Here is an 18,239-nt window from a genome sequence, read left to right as displayed (position 1 = left end):
CTCCATGAAATTTATTGGTAATCTCGTAAATATGTACACACCGCAAACAGGAGACGAGGGGTGGCAGGAGATAAGGAGCTTGCCTAGCTTCGTGAGACCTCGCTTTCTTCATCTATTTATTAGCTCTCAGGACATTATCAATTTTCACCGGGAAGCGAGGTCTGTTCACGAACTCGGGTTTGCTTGTTACCTGCCAGTCCTGCCACCACTTCCCTGGTTTAGTTACTGGAAGTTATTTGTGGGCCCGGACTAGAGGCTGCAAAGTGCGCTGTGAACAAAACGAATCAACTGCGCGAACAAAACTAATTCTTGAACCAGTTTTAGCTGAAAACTATTCGGTCATGTGAGAGGTTGTCACATTCGCAGCATCATCAGACCCACAAGAGACTTCTGATTGTAAGAATGTGACAGGAATTTCAACAGTTTAACGACGGTGAGGTACATTCCGTCCACACTACTAACAGTCTGGGCCTCTCAATACACAAAATAAGGAAAAAATTAGGGCCTTGCGAGATTTGAAGGCCAAAAACCATGGGCTTATAATACGTCTAACACACGTCACCATGACGTCAATGCAACGTAGCTTCCAAACCAATTACGTCACAATAGTAAAAATCTCCATGGTAAAGAAAGGAATTGAGGTCCTAGCGACATTGGAGAAATGTTTGAACCCAAGAACAAGTGCATTATAAAGAAAGGAATAACCACGTGACGGAAACTGACCTATCAGAGACGCAACAACGATAGTCAATGAAGTATGACAAAATGGCACAGAGTTTGATTGGTAGTTTGTCGTGAACGAATTTACAAACGTGATGGAATTTTCGTAAAGTCGCTCCACATCAGCAACGCACTTCAAGGACACTACAGCGATGGGAAGAGGGCCGTTCCCCGCAACTAAAAGTTGCAAATTTGGGAAAAACTGTCCAGTTATTTAGGAAAATTGTGTTTTTAAAAAGATGAAACTTAGGCAAATTTTGTCCGCATCCCTAAAATGTTTCATTATCGTACCGCTACGAATGAAATTATTGGCGAATTGCTCGTTCGTGGCATCCTGTCTGGTGATCATCATTTAGATCAAGTGGAAGGCGAGGAGGCTTTCAACTCTGTGTCCACTACAACTGGGGCGGTGTTGAACCAAAGAACTCTTGGACATCGTCCACTCAAGCGACATACGATCAGTTAGTTGGACGGTAAGAAACGTGATGAAAGAATATGAAGAATACTGACTTTGCTTAATGGAGAAACCTACAAACTGACAAAGAGCATGATCAATTACTAAGAATCATTCAGGGGTGCACACAACCCCTTGTACGATCCGGACAATGGCAACACTCTCATCGACTACATCCGGGATTGTGGAACATTATTACGACCACTACGGGGAACTAGACGTACATGGAGCTTCGTGCAACTCCAAACTTTGCGGTATCTGCAAAACAATAAGACGTTGCGTGTCGTTATCATGTTCATATGACGTCACCAACCGGAAATTGCGTAGCGAGGGTTATATAATATAGTTTCTTAACAAAACGGGGGGGGGGATACCTCGGTTTCATCTACAATGGTGAGAGGAGGGGGACCGTCCACGGTCATCGAGATGATGAGAGAATCATCCACAACCTGGACTCCATGACTCTCCATCTTGTTAGGGGGATTCGATTTCACTGAGGATGAGCCTGAAATGCATAGAGGTTGTAAAATTGTGTTTGTCGCATCCGGACAGGCTGAGTGATGGAAGCACAAGCAACACCGTGTGACCACGGCAGGTGTCGAACCAGCGTCCTTTGTTGCAAAAGTCGGACGCTCTCACTTGGCTCGTAACATTGAAAGGTTTCCGGTTAGTTCCAATATGACACAACAATCCTTACGCTTGTTTCCCGCGCGTGTCTTCCTCATCCCTCCTGAGTACTTGATGGAAGTCCTGGTGGATGCAGGCAGATGGGAGGAGGATACTTGGTCAGGTGTGGTTTCACTCATGTGGACCTGAAGAAGGGAGGATACTGGTTTAGGCACGAGAGGACGCCATTTGCAGCTCAGATTATTTAAATAACGCAATAAATTGAGTTTCGCTTTTAGAAGCATGATCGTTGCTAACTTCAGAATGTAGATAAGTCGACATGTTTTTACCTGATGCTGCGGGTTCGCTGTGGTAATAGCGATTCGCACTAGCTTTCGGAACACAGTTCCGAAACTGCTATGACTAATGCACATGACTGGAGAACTGTGTTCCTAACTCCAAGTTAAAATTCATAACATTTTATCGTAAGATAAATTGGAAGGACATTCTAAAAAATTGAAAAAATTTTCAAATCAACAAAATCTTTCAGCCCTAAACGTCATGATGACGTGGTATACCACCACACACGTCATACCTGCACACTTGCCACACCGGGAATCGAACCGGCCGAAGTTTGCGTGAGAATCGAGTGTTGGTCCAAGTCCTTGGAGATGACGTCCGATCTGCGGAGGGATTGTTCGTTAACAATGGTCAGCTTATTGCGATATTTCTACGTTGAAACAACCTCAGTGAACTCACCTGGAGTTGAGGGCTCCTCCGGCGCTGATTCCCGTGATGCTCCCGGTGATGCTGGTGCCTGGAATAAAGAATCAAGTCTGTAGTGGACCCAGAGAAATAGGTAATGACCAAGCCAATGAGCTGGCATGTTAAACTTCTGCGTCATTATTGCGTCATCTGATGCCACTTACCGGCCATTGCCATGGTACTCGCAAGATCCAGATCCGTCCTTCCGATTTTATCCAGGTTGCTCCCTCTGGACGTGTTGAAGCTCCCCATAGTGATCCCTCCCACGCTGGCCTCCCCGATGCTGGGATTGGCGGCCATGTTGTCTGGAACAAGGAGGTTCAGTGGGTAACAAAACTGCCACCATGCGACAAGCCACAAAGAGCAAATTACTCACTGGGTGGTCCATTGTATGTTGTCCCTTCGTTGGAGGTTGTGCTAACCGGCTGTCCGCTCGTGCCCCCCAGGTCAAAGAGGAAGTTCGCAGGAAGCATGGAAGAGGCACCGGACGTTTGGTCACCGTATCCAGAGCGACAGAAAGAGAAAGGCACCACTCCGTACACGTAGATAAGGACAACTGGAACGCCGATGCCTGGAATCGCATTGACGTTAGTGACCGATAATAGACGATCAATAGTTTCATCAATGAGACGCTTTAACGAGACATCAACATATGATTGACGTGATGCAATTACGCGAATTCGACGTGGCGAGATGACGTAACGATGACGTACCGATGGCCAGCGCAGCGACGACAGGAGAGAGAACGATGGAGAATGAGACGCAAGTGGCGAAGACGAGATTCCTCTTGAGCTTCGATGCATCACGATTCTCCAGAAGCGACCGCACCTGGAAACAATCGACAATTTGATGGAACGAATCGATGTGAGCTCAAAGCAATCGCATGTGACCAACCAGACGCACATTGGTGCCTTATGACATCACAAACAACCGGCCTAATTTCAATTAAAACGTGACTGACCCTTCGCCCAACCCATATGGGGAGAGCCACCATGATGGCGGGGACAGCAATCCCGGCCGCGATCCCGATGCAAATGGGGGCTCCGATGAGGAGGCCAAGCTGCCATAAGATTTTCTTCTTCTTGCTCCATCGCTTCTTCCCCCAGAAGGTGCAGCCTGACGGACTGGAATGAAATCAGGTTGAAAGTTCAAATTATATCATGACCTCCAATATCACAACCAACGACATCTTTGTTAAAAGTCAAAACATAGAATCTAGATTTTCACAAATGATAAGTCTCTTTAATATCAGTAGTAACGTGGTAAAAGAGGCATCCCTCCATTAGAGTAACCATCAATATGCCCACAACATCCACCTGAGATAGTGAAGGTCTGTGATCTCCTGGAGGCAAAGCCAGCAAAAGTCGGCCTCACACACGGAGCATGTGATGTGGTTGCATGATCCGTCGTCTAATTTAACGATGAGGACACCGCACTTCGGACAAGGTTTGATCTCATCAGCTGCGAGCATGAAAAGTTAGTCGCCTTTTGGCCCCCCTAAGACTGAAGCGTGGTAGACACAACGGTGACCCCAACGTCGAAACTGGGGGTAAACTAGGGTGATCGAACTTCGAGACACCGAAGTGCTTTGCTGACGATACAGTAGGTCGTGAATGGGGGTGGCATCTATCAGCGACGTGGGGCGATGATGAAGCGACCAACTACAAGTTTTGCACCACTTTACAACTCTCACAACAACCAACCAGAAGCTAAAACAATTATTTTCATTTGAGAGCAACCTGGTTTGGCAGTAAACGTATTTTTACGTTTGTACGTTGCAAGATGGAAGTAATTGGACTAACCATGGTATGAGGATCGGTGGCTGTAGGCTGCCGAGTTTGATCGAATACGAAGCTGCCTGGTTCGTTGCAGATGGGCGGCGTCGCACGTCTGGTTGGGGTGCCACTCCTGAGCAAACAATTTGCTTAAAGTTGCACATATGAAGAACTCATGCAAGTCATGCTTGATTGCTTGTATGTGGGCCCGGTCCAAAGTGTATTCATGTAGCGGCGGCGACCAACCACAATGAGATGCCAAGATCTTGACTAATGTTTTCATTACGTTAGCTTCGGTAATGCCATAATATCACCACAGTTACCTTCCATCAAACAATGATTGGAAATGCGTACAGGCGACTATGTGCCATTGTGCCCCTGTGCAGAGGAAGTATTGTGCGGGGAACTCAGGCAGTCAACGACTACATCGTAAAACGTGTCTCAAGCTCATTCAGTAAATCACACAAAGTGGTGACATGATTCGTCACTTGAACCACTTCCGTCATTGCTTGGTGGTGCGACCCTTGATCTCGTCAAGTAACATCTCACCTGTCGGCAGTGATAGCAGAACTCGGTCTGGCAGCCCGGACGTTGGCACATCAATCGAGGACAGCTGGCGCAACCATGGGCGATCACAGCGAACCTAGCGGAAACAAATAATTGTCAATTCAACCGGCAAATGGAGGTGTTGGAGAAAGGGGATTGTTCACCGACAATCTGGATCGCGGTGCGTTGAAAGCAGAGAGGGGCCCAGTGCATTCGCGGCGAGTGACCACTTCGTCAACATATGACCTCTCACAAGACAAAACGGGGAAATTTTATCGAGTCACAAGAAATCTCCAGAAACAGATGACAAGGCTTGAAAGTCATTAATGCATTCGATCAATGTGTAATTGTGCATGTTGCATACATTATACTGAAGAATTTATTGCGAAAATAACAATCGACACCATGTCGAATGATTCTTAGATTGAACACTAGGGTGCGGCTGATGCCCCGTAAAATTTAAAACTTGATTGTAGCAACCCTAACTTTTTTTTGGAAGTGAGGCTTGGTCTACAAAGCTTAAATATGAAGTTTCAGCAAAATTGAATAAGGTCTAGGGGGTCCAGATTGCAATCAAACTTTTATAGGATTATCGATTTTCCCAAATTTCAATTTTGACATTAAATTGAGTGATTTATGTTTAAAAAAAAATTTGAGTGATTTTTGTATATTCATTATTCATTGCTCATGTGATACCAGCTAATTTTTTGTAAATGATTGCAAATTATTGTTTTTATGCTGTGAACAGAAGCTTAGGTTTCACTTAGAACAAGTGTGTCAATTTAGGGGTAATTTTGCATACTTTGTGCAATGGAATTTCTGAAATTTTTGCAGAATTATGGCAAACATTTCAAGTTTAGGCAAAATCTGTGAAACATACTTTGCAAAAAGTTTCAAAAATGGTGTCTTTGGATTGCAAATTCTTTGAATGAATACCCTGTTCAGAACATACCATAACTGACACTAGAAAATCAGTGTTTTATACTTTTAATGCCGTTTACCACAGCGCTGTGTAGGCTTTAACCATAATAAATTTTATATAAACACTCCTTTATTGCTTTTGAGTTAAACTTTAGATATTCTGAAGTGACATTCTAACATTTGTGTTTCAGTACTCTATGATACATAATTGCATATCATTTCACCACAGGTTTTAACCTTAAAAAGAATTACTTCACCCACGTCCCACATGGTGCCTACACGCAGCCTAAAGTAAGGGGCGACCTATATCTTCTTGAAGTTGTATACAAGCACCAGTTTTAATGCCATGTATTACAGCTTGTTGTATCAAAATCAAGAGATGTAACAAAATCTTTGCAATTCCAATCTTCAAGCAACTGCATAGCAACTTTGGACACAAGTGCTCCAGCTGTTTCTGTTGAATGGGTTGGAATTATTGGAACACCCAACAATTTAATGCCACCGATGCCAGATATCAAAACTCGGAGATTTTCATCTTGCTTCTACTTGCTGGTTAAAGTCTTCAGAAGCTTTCCATCCCAATGTACAGCACCAACAGCAGGTGGTGACCATGCGGAGAGAATTTTTTATGAGATATGTTGCGCTGTTTCAACTCTGTGTCTGTGTGACTGAGATGGTTGGAGATTTAGCTTCAAAGCATCTCCAGAACAGGCTTGAACCATAGAATGGAGAGTAAGAGATAAGGCAGTTGGTGTAATGCTGTTTCTGATTGCTGCAGAGACTAATCCTGGAGATTTCATTATGTCATGAGGAATGAACATGGCTGTTCCTGTTTTTAATCTCCTTTCATGAGAGTGTTTTTCCTCTACCTCACAAATCATTGAATATGTGCATGGCTCGTTGTCCACGTCATCCTCAGCTTCTAAATGAATAGCATTATTTATGCCATTAACTCGGGTCTCCTCCTTTGCTACTCGTCTATCTTGTTGTTGTGGCCTGGTACTGATCTTTTTAACTTTTGCTTCTAACACTTTATCTTTTCCAGCCATACTTGCTTCCCGGTCGCCTTGTATACTGATAAGGAATAGCATGTCTTCTTCATTGCTATTTTTTTCATTACATTGCGTGGCCAGAAAGCAGGGTTGTTGGTATTTTACCCGACCCAAAAAAACCCGAGTGGGTTTTTTTAATAAAACCCACTTAAAAAAAAACAAAAAAAAACATAAAATAACCCAGAGCATCATATTTGTCCAGTTTTTATAAGAAAATTAAAAAAATGAACAAAAACACTACAAAGCACTTAAAACAAACTTTAAATTAGGACTTAAGGATGTGATTGTGAAGTAAATTTCCAAGAATAAACTGAAAACGCAGTGGATATTGTACAGTACACAAAAATCAAGTAATGTCACTTTGTGTATACTACACTAAAACTCATTTATGCAAGAAGGCCTTATAGTTAAACTGGTGAAAGTACTACTCTACTGTAGTCTGTATATATGATGTGTAATGCAATTTAGGAGGCTATTTACCAATTACAGATTCTGGATTCTAACGCATGGCTCTTTCAGAGCATTTGCCTAAATGGCCATTGGCCACGCAATTGCTCATCCATTACTATATATAATGTATATGATAAAAAATATTTAAACATGATGGCATAAATGCTCCTTGCCTTCAAATCTAAAGCAAATGATGCAATAATGTGATTTCTACCACGGTAGCATCAACTTGGTATAGAATCAGTGGATGATGCAACATCCAACTTGATCTTGAAATTAATGGATGATGCAACATTCAAGCAACAACAGCCCTAGTGGATTATTTTATTGAGTTACGCAAGCATGTACTGTGAGTGAAAGGCACTTCATTTGTAAAAAGTAGATTTTGAGGTGAAATAAGCATGAATCTACTCTTTTTTAAAAAAAACCAAAAAAACCCGGGTTTTTCTCAACCCTGCCAGAAAGGAAAGGTTTTGCTAAGCTTTTTCTGAAATTCTTGTATATTTTTAGTGGTTTGCCTTAGTCTCTCTTAATCTTCATTTGAAATTCTTGCTTGTAAAAAGAAATTATTTTTTTCTGACATTTTTTGCTTTGCAACTGTAGAAATGTTAGCTCACAAGTAAAACGTAAAAACTTGCTCAACTGTACTGTAATTACCTGCCTTCCTGATAAAATTGTTTGAATTAACTTGAAAATCACTTGCTTGTAGGTTGGTAACTTGCTACGTTTGATACCTTGATCTGCTTTTGTGGTAACCGTAGCGAGTATAACATACCGAGGGTCATGTTGTGCATAAGAAGACATAGCCTAGCAAACTTTTTTTCGATTAAATAGCCTACCAACTGAATACAAACTACAAGTATTGATTCTGAACTGCATTCTGCAATTGATAAATTTGATTCTATGCAATATGCATGTTTCACCACAAAGCATACTAAATGTCTAAGGTAATTCACCATTCCTAAGTTGTCACAATTAAAATGGTTAGAAGCCTTGTCTTGATATAGAAGAAGTGCTCTGTAACGACTCCTTACATTTAACCTTATTCTGAACCTGGGAACAATGTCTTAGAAATGATCTGCACTTACTAGACTGAAACTGGAGGTATTTGACTGAGCTAAACAGTGGTAAGTCATTTTGAAGGTATTATGACATCACATAGGCATGTTTTCACTTTTAGCGATTCTCAAGGTAAAGCTGACAATAGTGACCAGGAAGATTTCAGTCACTCACATTTAATAAAAGTTGTGTATTGTACTGGCTAATAGTAATACACAGACTATGTTGTTCTACTGCTTAATACTTGCATTCTCTAGCAATTACATATCAAGCATATTTTGCAATAGGTTGTCACGTAACTTCTCAAGTTAGTGTTTGGCTGTCTGCTTGCAAAACCTTACTTGTAAAAAATAATATGGAACATAATAATAGCCTACTGTGTGAAACATTGCAACTGTGAAGCCTAAATGACCTTAAATACAGAATTTACCATGATAAATGAAGGACTATGTAGCACTGTAAAACTACACGATTATGGCAATTAAGTACCAAATTTCTCAATTTTCAATTCAAATCTGGACCCCCTAAACATTTATAGATTGGTCTTAAACTTCATAAATATTGTTTTTGTACCAAGTGTCACCTATAAAAAAAAGTTAAGGTGTTTTGCTTCAGGTCGGGGCATCAGCCGCACCCTATTGAACACGTTACAGGCTATCAACAGCGAGGCCTGAACTCACCCACAATCTGGGGCGGGACACCACCGACAATCAGGGTCGATGGAAAGGGCACGACGGAGGGTAAACTCTTCCCATTTGGAGAAGAGAGTAGGATCGTGGTCAAGTATGGATCGCATATCCGTAGGATGCAACTTTTCCTGACATTCGGGACACATCAAGTTCACTCTGCGGAAGCATCAAAGAATAAAATCCACGTCACCGACAGGATTAGCGCCATTCACTTTGTGCTCGTTAACAACAAAAGAATTCATAATAAACAAACAAACATTGCTTATGCGATAAATTGAGTTTCGCTTTTAGCAGCATGATCGTTGTTTTTCTCACAATTGTAAATGCAAACGACCTTTGGATAAAGCAGGTCGTTTGCATCTACAATTGTGAAGTAAACATTGCTCACCAAAACAATTCATTGTGTTAATTTAAATTCAGATTTTTAATTTTTGTCGGTATAGCAGCAAACAATATACGGATGTAACCAGATCATGATTGAGTGCGTGGTTGAATATTTTGATGTAAAATGCCTCAAAACATGAGAAAAGTTATGCAGCTCAACTTAACGGTCAAACTTGTCGCTGAAATCGACGGAAATTGCAGACAAGTGTTTGAAAGAACGATTTCGCTCGGGATGCCCGACCATCGCTACTTTGTAACAAGAATCAATGAATGATGACGCCGCAATTACCACAAAAACAAACGGAAGCTGTTAGTTCACAACGCGCAGACTGGCAGCATGAGACAGGCTGGCAGAAGCCTTTAATTGTTACATCACAAATGGGGATTGCTGTTGCGATGCATGTTGCAATGAAAAGCAAAGAGGTCAAAAGCACGTCAACAAACCAACAGAGCATCTGCTCTGGAATGTTCGAAAGCTGCCGCTCCATGTTGACCAACAAATCGATGTTTTAAATTAGTTCATAATTGATGTTAGGAACCAAAACAGACCCAGAGAGCAAAATCGGTCATTTTTAGATTAGTTCAGCAGACGTTGAATCAATGTAAACCTGACAGGTTTTGCTCTCTGGGGTGGTGATAGTTTGAAGTCCCGCTATGAAGCACAACCTTCCATTGAATGCGCATCGTCACATGACGCGGTTGATTCATACAAGCACGCAGCGACGCGTGTCACGCTTTATATCAGTGAGAGTGCGTGTTGCAAAGGTCAGTGCATTTCACCAGAAAGTAGCTGTTTGTGTGCTGGCAAGCATGACTTGGTTTCAACAACAACATGGCTTCTCAACTAGATCTCAGCAATAAATATACCGACAGTCCGACACTTAAGTTACGTTGATCCGACATTGATGTTGGGTGATACAAATGTGACTATCTCTGGACAGGCAACAGTGGAAAGCAGCCAATCTGCTGACATATGCAAGGAAGTCCATTATATCAAAGCCATTACAATCAAATATTTGAAAAATTTCTGAAGCTAATTACTTAATCTGCAAGCAATTAATGTGAAGAACAAATGAGTCAACAACTGGGCGACTGCGCTCGACCGACCAGCCAACAACATGTTTCAATCAGGTTTCGCAAGAAATACACAAATAAACCAACATATCAACAAAACATGAATTGTGTGAGTGCGAACCGAGGGAAGCATAGCCAGCCACAACGCTGAGCACAAGCTGTCCGAGACAATCCCAAAACTTAATTTGCATCGAAGCTTGTTTTCCTCGGTCGCCTAGCCGGAAGTGACGCAAGAGAAGGCAAGACCGCGACAAATACGGTTTGTCAAGTTACACTACCTGCTCTCGGTGATCTCGATGGTGAGGTACTGGCGCAAGCAGGTCAGGCAGGACCGGTGGTGGCAGGTGCTTAGGGCAGGGAAGTTCTCAGCGCTCTGAACAACCAAGCATGGTTACGTGCCAAGCTTTTGATATAAACAGCTTTATCTAATCACACATGTCTAAATATGAATAACACGTTCATAGGCATTAGTGACGTCACGTGCAGACAACATCTGCGTCGCTCGATGTTCCAATGAGGGAAGCTTGTCAACTTGACAGCACATCATACAGTTTATTAACTTCTTCTAATATTTACTTTCAACTTGATAGAATAATTGTTATCATCCTGTGCGTCAGAAGACGACCAAATGAAGGCTATAATCCAACTTTCTTGAATAACACCAACTCAAGCGTACTTGATACATGAAAGAATATACAACTGACCTGTGTGTTGAGGCACAGTGGGCATTCCAACATTCCAGGTATCGACTCCGGGGCATCCCCTTCACCTTTCCTGCAGCTCCCACCTGACGTCACAGTGATTCGATTAATTGATGCTTCTTACGATCCAGATTGCATTTTAATAAATTGCTCGCACTAGTGTCAGACCATCCAGTGTCGCCCAACAAACGTCGTTTGAAGCAGAAGAAACTAAGTGAGGATCGGCTTCGGAAGAATGAGGGTTGAAAGAAAGGAGCAATAATTGGCTTTAAATTGAATCGACTTACCACAAATATTATTGCCACATTGGTTCAATCCTCCACATAATAATGCTTACTTGGCATAAAATGTGGTACTCGGGATCACAACACAAATAAATCACTGAAGTTGCCAGAGGCATGCTTCTATGACATCGCCCAAAGTGCATTGCAACAGGAAGGGCAACAGCTGCAGTCGTGGAATAAGATACGATTTTAAAACTTTTTCTGTTCACCTAATTTTGTTCACCTTGACACTGAGATCCCTTCATGTGGGTTTTATGATTATCGGTCATTCCAGACCAGATCACACGATGATGTCAACATCTTCAATTTTGTTCAGATTTTGTTTTTATGCAGGTTATGCACAAAATTACAAAAAGAAAGGAAAAAGTAACATTTTTCCATGGCATCGAGTTTCAGAGACGGATTTCAAAATTGCTTGTCAGATTTTAATCAATTTAAAATTTTTTTTTTTTTTGTGCACAACCTGCATACAAATCTTATTGACAGCATATCAATGGTGGTTATTACTGTTTTGAGTTATTTGGACCTATGAAGGAAATGCCAGCCTGCATTAGCAATCGTTGGCATGAAAAACAAGATTCAATTTAATGAAGTCGCTTCCTGACCTCTTGTTGGAACATTTCCTTCCACGACAACACTGCCTTTGGACGCCTCGCTTGATGTTGAAGATGCTTCACCACTCCCAGTGGATGTGTCATCGCTATTCTTCTTCCGACTCCCATGGCGCCACATCCTCCGACTGCTGTATAATTCAATATTCACAATTTGCAAACTTGTGTGAACATTTTCAAGAAATTGACAGGATTTAGCTGTGTTAACAATTCCAAGCTGGTTACTTTAGTATGTCAGTGAAGTCATGGGGAAAAACATAAATCAAACCATAAACTGGAGCACGTAATAACATTAACTTTGTAACTGCTATAAATTCTGCTTCATTTCAATGCAATTATTCAACTAAGAGCAATCAGTCATGACCATTGAAGCAGAACCATTTAAACTTGCAAAGAATTTGGTTGAGGCAAGATGTGCAGGCTTCATCTCAACCTCGCAACAGCTCACAAATCCATTCAACACGGATGAATAAACTTTTACTGTAATCTATACAGGACAGAGGGACATTGCCAGTATACCAGAGATTGTCACACAATGGATATTGGATAGCTTCCATTCAAACATTTTACAGTTATTGATTGCATAGCCAATAGCCATCTAAACAAACGATGAGATCCCTGATAAAACAAAGTTGTGTGGGAAAGATTTGTGCTGTACCATGTGGTATAGCAGAGTATATGAACCTGTAAGGTCCTGTGTGCCTGTGGGCGATAGAGATAGTAGAATATTTGGTTTTGGAATAAATAGTAGGATAAATTTGAATTTAATTAAAAAATTGAAATTACTTCAAACATTCTACTTAAAAACAAACCTGGAAAAAATAGACCGTCTTCGTCGATTAAACCACGATTCACGACGAGGTAACTTTTCTTCAGACTCCACTTCAATATTACATGACGACATTTGCAATGGTGATTGATGAAAGTAACTTAAAAATTTACTAAAGAAAACTTAACAAAATCTTCACTGAAGTTTCAATAGTCTAATCCTTAATTCAAAAGTATTCCCAAAACAGTTTGAACCTGAAAAATGTCTGTCAAAAACAAGGTAAACTTGTGACAAAGGCACTGACATTCTATGCGTGTAACGTTTTGTCGTATTCTTAGAAATTTATCAAGTATATATTAGTTAAGAATCAGCATTAAAAAATAAAAATTATTTTGTCTTTTTGATATAATTTTTGTAATTTTGGTAAGATAAAATAAAAATTGTTGTTAACAGTACTGCAAAACTGTGACACTAACTTTGCAAAGAAGCTAATTGGAGTACTTTACTTCCCGCGCATTTCATTTGTCAGTTTTATACAAATAAAATTACATTCATTTGGCCGACTGACTTGGAAAATGTTAAACAACTTTACAGAATGTTACATTTATGTGAAAAAAGTTTGCAATTCAATGTTTAAAAAGTAAACCGAATCATTTTTTAGTTTTTGCTAAGTTTCTTTAATATATAGGGTGATCAAGCCAAGTGTAGACAAATATTTATTGAAATATCAGTTAGTCTGGCTACTGTGGCTAGGCCCTTAGTCTGTTGTGCACTTGACTGCATGAGGCACGCAGCCACCAGTTCTTTGGACAGGTGAAATGTTATCGACTTACACCAATACCATACATGCCTCATGCAGTCAAGTGCACAACATACTAAGGTGCTTGGTAAAGGCAAAGGGAGGATATATTGAAAAATAAAAGTACACTTTGTTTATTTATATTTTTCTTTGTATTCTTCTTCATATGAGTAATTTTTTCCTGTTTGGATGTTCTGTTATTTCAATAAATATTTGTCTACACTTGGCTTGATCACCCCGTAATTTGAGATAAACTGAAAAGCTGTAAATTATGTAAAATGATATAAATAAAGGCAAGAATTCAATTGACTGACAAAAGCAGCAGTTGAGAACTATGTGGCAAGAACTAGTGGAGCGGTATAATACTGATGAGCCCAGCCTCATGGGCAAAACACGTGTCTATCTCTGAGTTCTTGCTACAGTGGAGTGCCAAAAAACACATGTTTTTGGGAAAAGTCTTAATGGCTAGTGTGGAGGCTACACCGGTATGGTTAGCGAAACACACAAACACAATGCTCGCTGTTCTATAGTGAGGAGTTAGGTAGTGCTGACGCCAGGAAGGTCGCTCCTTCTCAACTGAGCATATCCTTGGCGACAGTTTAGTTTGTTTTTTTTCCATAAAGGTAGGAATTCAATTGACTGATAAAAGCAACGATTGAGAACTATGTGGCAAGAACTAGTGGTGCAGTACTGATTAGCCCAGCCTCATGGGCGAAACGCGTGTCTAACTGTCTATCGCTGAGGTCTTGCTACACTCGACTGCCGAGAAACAAGAGATAGATATGTTTTGTGAATGTTGTGCAAGTCTTCTAGAAGCACATTTGGACCTGTCAAAGATGTGTTCATCTGATACACATGAATGTTCTTCCATGTTATTGTTAGGGAAGAATCGACAAGCCTCGAAATGCACGGCGGACATGTCTGCCTTCACAACATGTGATGTCCGCAGGAAGCACCACCTAGATCGATCATATATATTTGTTCAAGAAATAACACAGGAACTAGCGATACAAATCATCACTTCCTAGCACAAACAATCATTGTGAGAATATAATTTCCCGCTCTTTCTACTTCACATCAAGAAAAAGTTAGTACTGTATCCCTAGGTTCCATTCAAGCTGGAAAACCTTTGATTTTTACATTGCTTCAACGATGGATGACATTGAATCAGCGTAACAAAGGTGAATTTTTCGCTAAGAATCGGGAGTATGGTTTAGTACTAGGCTATTGTATTGGGGCTTACTGTGATAGTTAGATTAGTTGCATTAGTACTTTTAAACTAAACACAATTTTGTTTCATTACAAGATTTGTTGGTTTCACCGTATTTTGTCGGAATGGCCCGTTTCGGCGAGTCCGATTCGACTAGTCCGATTCGGCAAGTTTCCTATTCGGCGAGAGCCCTTTTCGGCGAGTGCCCTATTCGGCGAGTTTTTGAAATTTTTAAAACGAAATTATCGGGTACCGTAGCCTAATTACAATTGCCGTTTTCACATCGTTTTAACGTCGCTAAACGTTGAAATCGTGCAGAAAGGAATAAAAATAAAATGTTTGAACTATTAAATTATAATTCGTCATGTCAGTTCAGTTATTTTTATTTTTGACCATCATATCAAAAACAATACACGTCAACATAGCAAAGGTAAAAGCGACAAAACGCGAACGTTAAAACGTGCTTGAATTCGTCATGTCTGTTCAGTTATTTTTATTTTTGACCATCATATCAAAAACAATACCCGTCAACATAGCAGAGGTAGAAGCGACAAAACGCGAACGGGTCATTCCATGCCAAATGGGTTACACCACTTGTCATAGATTTTATCGAAATTTGGCATACTTGTAGACGTCAAAGAAATATTAAGAATGCAAAAAAAAATTTTGAAAATTTTTAAATATTAGTAGAGTTATGGTCATTAGAAAAATCACCATTTTTGCCTGTTCTGCTTCAGTGATTTTGTCCAATTTCTTATTATCTTTCTAATTTCTTAACCTGTCATCAAACAAAATGGCTGAAAATTGCTAGACATATATTTTAAGACCCAAGGAATCCAAAAATGTAAATTAAAACGTTGACAGAGAACTTCTTGATATGATTATAAAGGTTTCAATTTGCTACATGCATTTTTTGGAGGCCAAACTTTGGGGGCCTATAAAAAAAATGGGTATAAAAATTAAGAACTGAAATTCACATATTTTATACTTATATCAATACTCTTTCATGTCAAATAAAAAATATGAATTAATTTTGATAACTACTATGATAAAAGCTAAATTTTCTGACTTGCAAATTTTGTACTTTTTTACACTCATTGTTCAAGATTTTTGTCTATGACATCACAATTTACATTATTGCTTGTTGATGACATCACAATTTACATATTGTTTGTCATGACAATTGTTATGTAGCTCATGAATGAATTGAATGCTGGTAATGCATTTAGGTTTAGAAAGCTAAAACATAGATCATCATCTAATCTTGGCTGAAACATAAAACAAAAACAGAAAACATCATCTAATCCGACGCAGCTCAGCATCAGCCAAGAGCAGTTAGCTACATTTAGGTTTAGTGTTCAATTTTAGGTTGTCCTATTAGTACTACATTAGTTTTACTTCTACAATAACAGAACTATTCATCACAGCAATGTGGCCTGCAAAAAAATGGAGAAATTGTGCAATAAATTCACTTTGCTAGAAGCAGTGGGTTTGTGGACATTGGTGGACTTGCAGAAACAGATGAACATGTTTATTATGAACATTGACATTTCTCTGCTTCAAGCAGATAGATGGGGTTTGAACAGTGGGAAAAGTATATTTCCTGGTTGCAAGATCTGTCGAGCATGTTAGGAATAATACATTACTAATAGGACGACCTAAAATTGAAATCACAATTAAAAGAGTAGCCTACGGTAATTAACTCTACAAGTTACCACTAATATTACTATGGTGCATGGCCTACAACACTAAACCTAAGTGCATTATATACCAGTATTCAATTCATTGATAAGCTACATAACAATTGTCATGACAAACAATATGTAAATTGTGATGTCATCAACAAGCAATAATGTAAATTGTGATGACTGATGTCATAGACAAAAATCTTGTACAATAAGTGTAAAAAAGTACAAAATTTGCAAGTCAGAAAATTTAGCTTTTATTATAGTAGTTATCAAAATTAATTCATATTTTTTATTTGACATGAAAGAGTATTGGTATAAGTATAAAATATGTGAATTTCAGTTCGTAATTTTTATACCCATTTTTTTTATAGGCCTCCAAAGTTTGGCCTCCGAAAAATGCATGTATCAAATTGAAACCTCTATAATCATATCAAGCATTTCTCTGATGACTTTTTAATCTATATTTTTGGATTCCTTGGGTCTTAAAAACCGGAATGTCTGTCTAGCAATTTTCAGCCATATAGTATGATCGTAGATTAAGAAATTACAAATATGACAAGAAATTGAACAAAATCACTGAAGCAGAACAAGCAAAAATGGTGATTTTTCTAACGACCATAACTCAATCAATGTTTAAAATTTTTCAAAATTTTTTTTTGCATTCTTAATATTTCTTTGACATCTACAAGTAAGCCAAATTTCAATAAAATCTAAGACATGTGGTGTAATTTTTCCAAAAAATTTGCTCATTTGGCATGGAATGACCCGAACGTTAAAACGTGCTTGAATTCGTCATGTCAGTTCAGTTGTTTTTATTTCTGATCATGATATCAAAAACAATTCACGGTAACATAGCAAAGGTGTAGAAAAAGGTAGAAGCGACAAAACGCGAACGTTAAAACGTGCTTGTGACCAAAGTAAGTTATTGAGTTGAAAGAAATTTGGCAAGGTTGCATCACCTTCAGAAAAATTTAAGATATGAAGGAAAAATAAAACAAAGAAAATGTTACAAAAAAAATAATGTTTATGTCTATAAGTTAGTACTTTTGAATAGTTAAAATCATAGGCGCCTAACTATTTTTTTGGCCGTGGGGGCGAAAGCGTGTTTCATCAGCAGCAACGTAAATTCAGCGAAATGTCACGCAGATGGATGACGTAATTATGTCGTCACACTAGGATTGCTTTTATTGCCACACTCGGAGGAGTTATCGCTACGTTCGACTTGCCGTTAATTATTATAAACAAAGCTCGACCAAAACACATGCTATGCGTCTGCGTTGGCTAGCGGTTGATGGACTGCGACTCTTTAAGCTAAGCACAACATAAAGTTTAGCAATGAACAAGAGACGAAAAGGTTTACTAAAAGGTATACTGTAAATGGAACAGGTACATTTAGGTACAACATTTTAGGTAGCAACAGGTATTTTAGGTAGTACATTTAGGTAGCAACAGGTACATTTTCAAGCGTATAATCAAGTTAGTATTTACATTCCATTTTTAAGACATTGTCATTCCATTTACAGTATACCTTTTACTTTTTAGTAAACCTTTTCGTCTCTTGTTTCATGGTAATAAATCTAATTTGTTGCTAAACTTTATGTTGTGCTTAGCTTAAAGAGTCGCAGTCCATCAACCGCTAGTTTATGCAGACGCATGGCATGTGTTTGCTTAACCGAAGTGGT

The 18,239-nt window shown here is 39.4% G+C and overlaps 1 protein-coding gene across 1 annotated transcript; it reads right to left on the bottom strand.

Moving 5' to 3' along the window:
* Nucleotides 1–18: 18 nt before the first annotated feature.
* On the bottom strand, nt 19–13,119 carry LOC145786098 (E3 ubiquitin-protein ligase RNF19A-like). The gene is made up of 17 exons (XM_082597745.1): nt 12,904–13,119; nt 12,086–12,222; nt 11,200–11,282; nt 10,774–10,868; nt 9,029–9,193; nt 4,870–4,963; nt 4,348–4,453; nt 3,862–4,006; nt 3,507–3,669; nt 3,259–3,373; nt 2,922–3,116; nt 2,710–2,850; nt 2,540–2,597; nt 2,376–2,463; nt 1,872–1,986; nt 1,549–1,679; nt 19–1,432 (listed from the first exon to the last, which is right to left on the bottom strand). The coding sequence occupies exons 1-17, from the start codon at nt 12,993–12,995 to the stop codon at nt 1,379–1,381; spliced, it is 1,977 nt and encodes a 658-aa protein (XP_082453871.1). The 5' UTR covers nt 12,996–13,119; the 3' UTR covers nt 19–1,378.
* Nucleotides 13,120–18,239: the final 5,120 nt, after the last annotated feature.

The sequence above is a fragment of the Aplidium turbinatum genome, chromosome 17 (assembly GCF_918807975.1).
Source record: "Aplidium turbinatum chromosome 17, kaAplTurb1.1, whole genome shotgun sequence".
Lineage (NCBI taxonomy): Eukaryota > Metazoa > Chordata > Ascidiacea > Aplousobranchia > Polyclinidae > Aplidium > Aplidium turbinatum.
The sequence above is the reverse complement of the archived record's forward strand: the minus strand, read 5'-3'. Positions and strand labels throughout refer to the sequence as shown.

Coding starts and splice junctions, on each gene's coding strand:
- LOC145786098 (XM_082597745.1), bottom strand. CDS start 12,995: ATGTCGTCATGTAATATTGAAGTGGAGTCTGAAGAAAAGTTACCTCGT. Junction 11,283..12,085: donor AGGAAATGTTCCAACAAGAG/GTCAGGAAGCGA, acceptor CTGTGACGTCAG/GTGGGAGCTGCAGGAAAGGT. Junction 1,987..2,375: donor CCGGTGTGGCAAGTGTGCAG/GTATGACGTGTG, acceptor TCCCTTCTTCAG/GTCCACATGAGTGAAACCAC.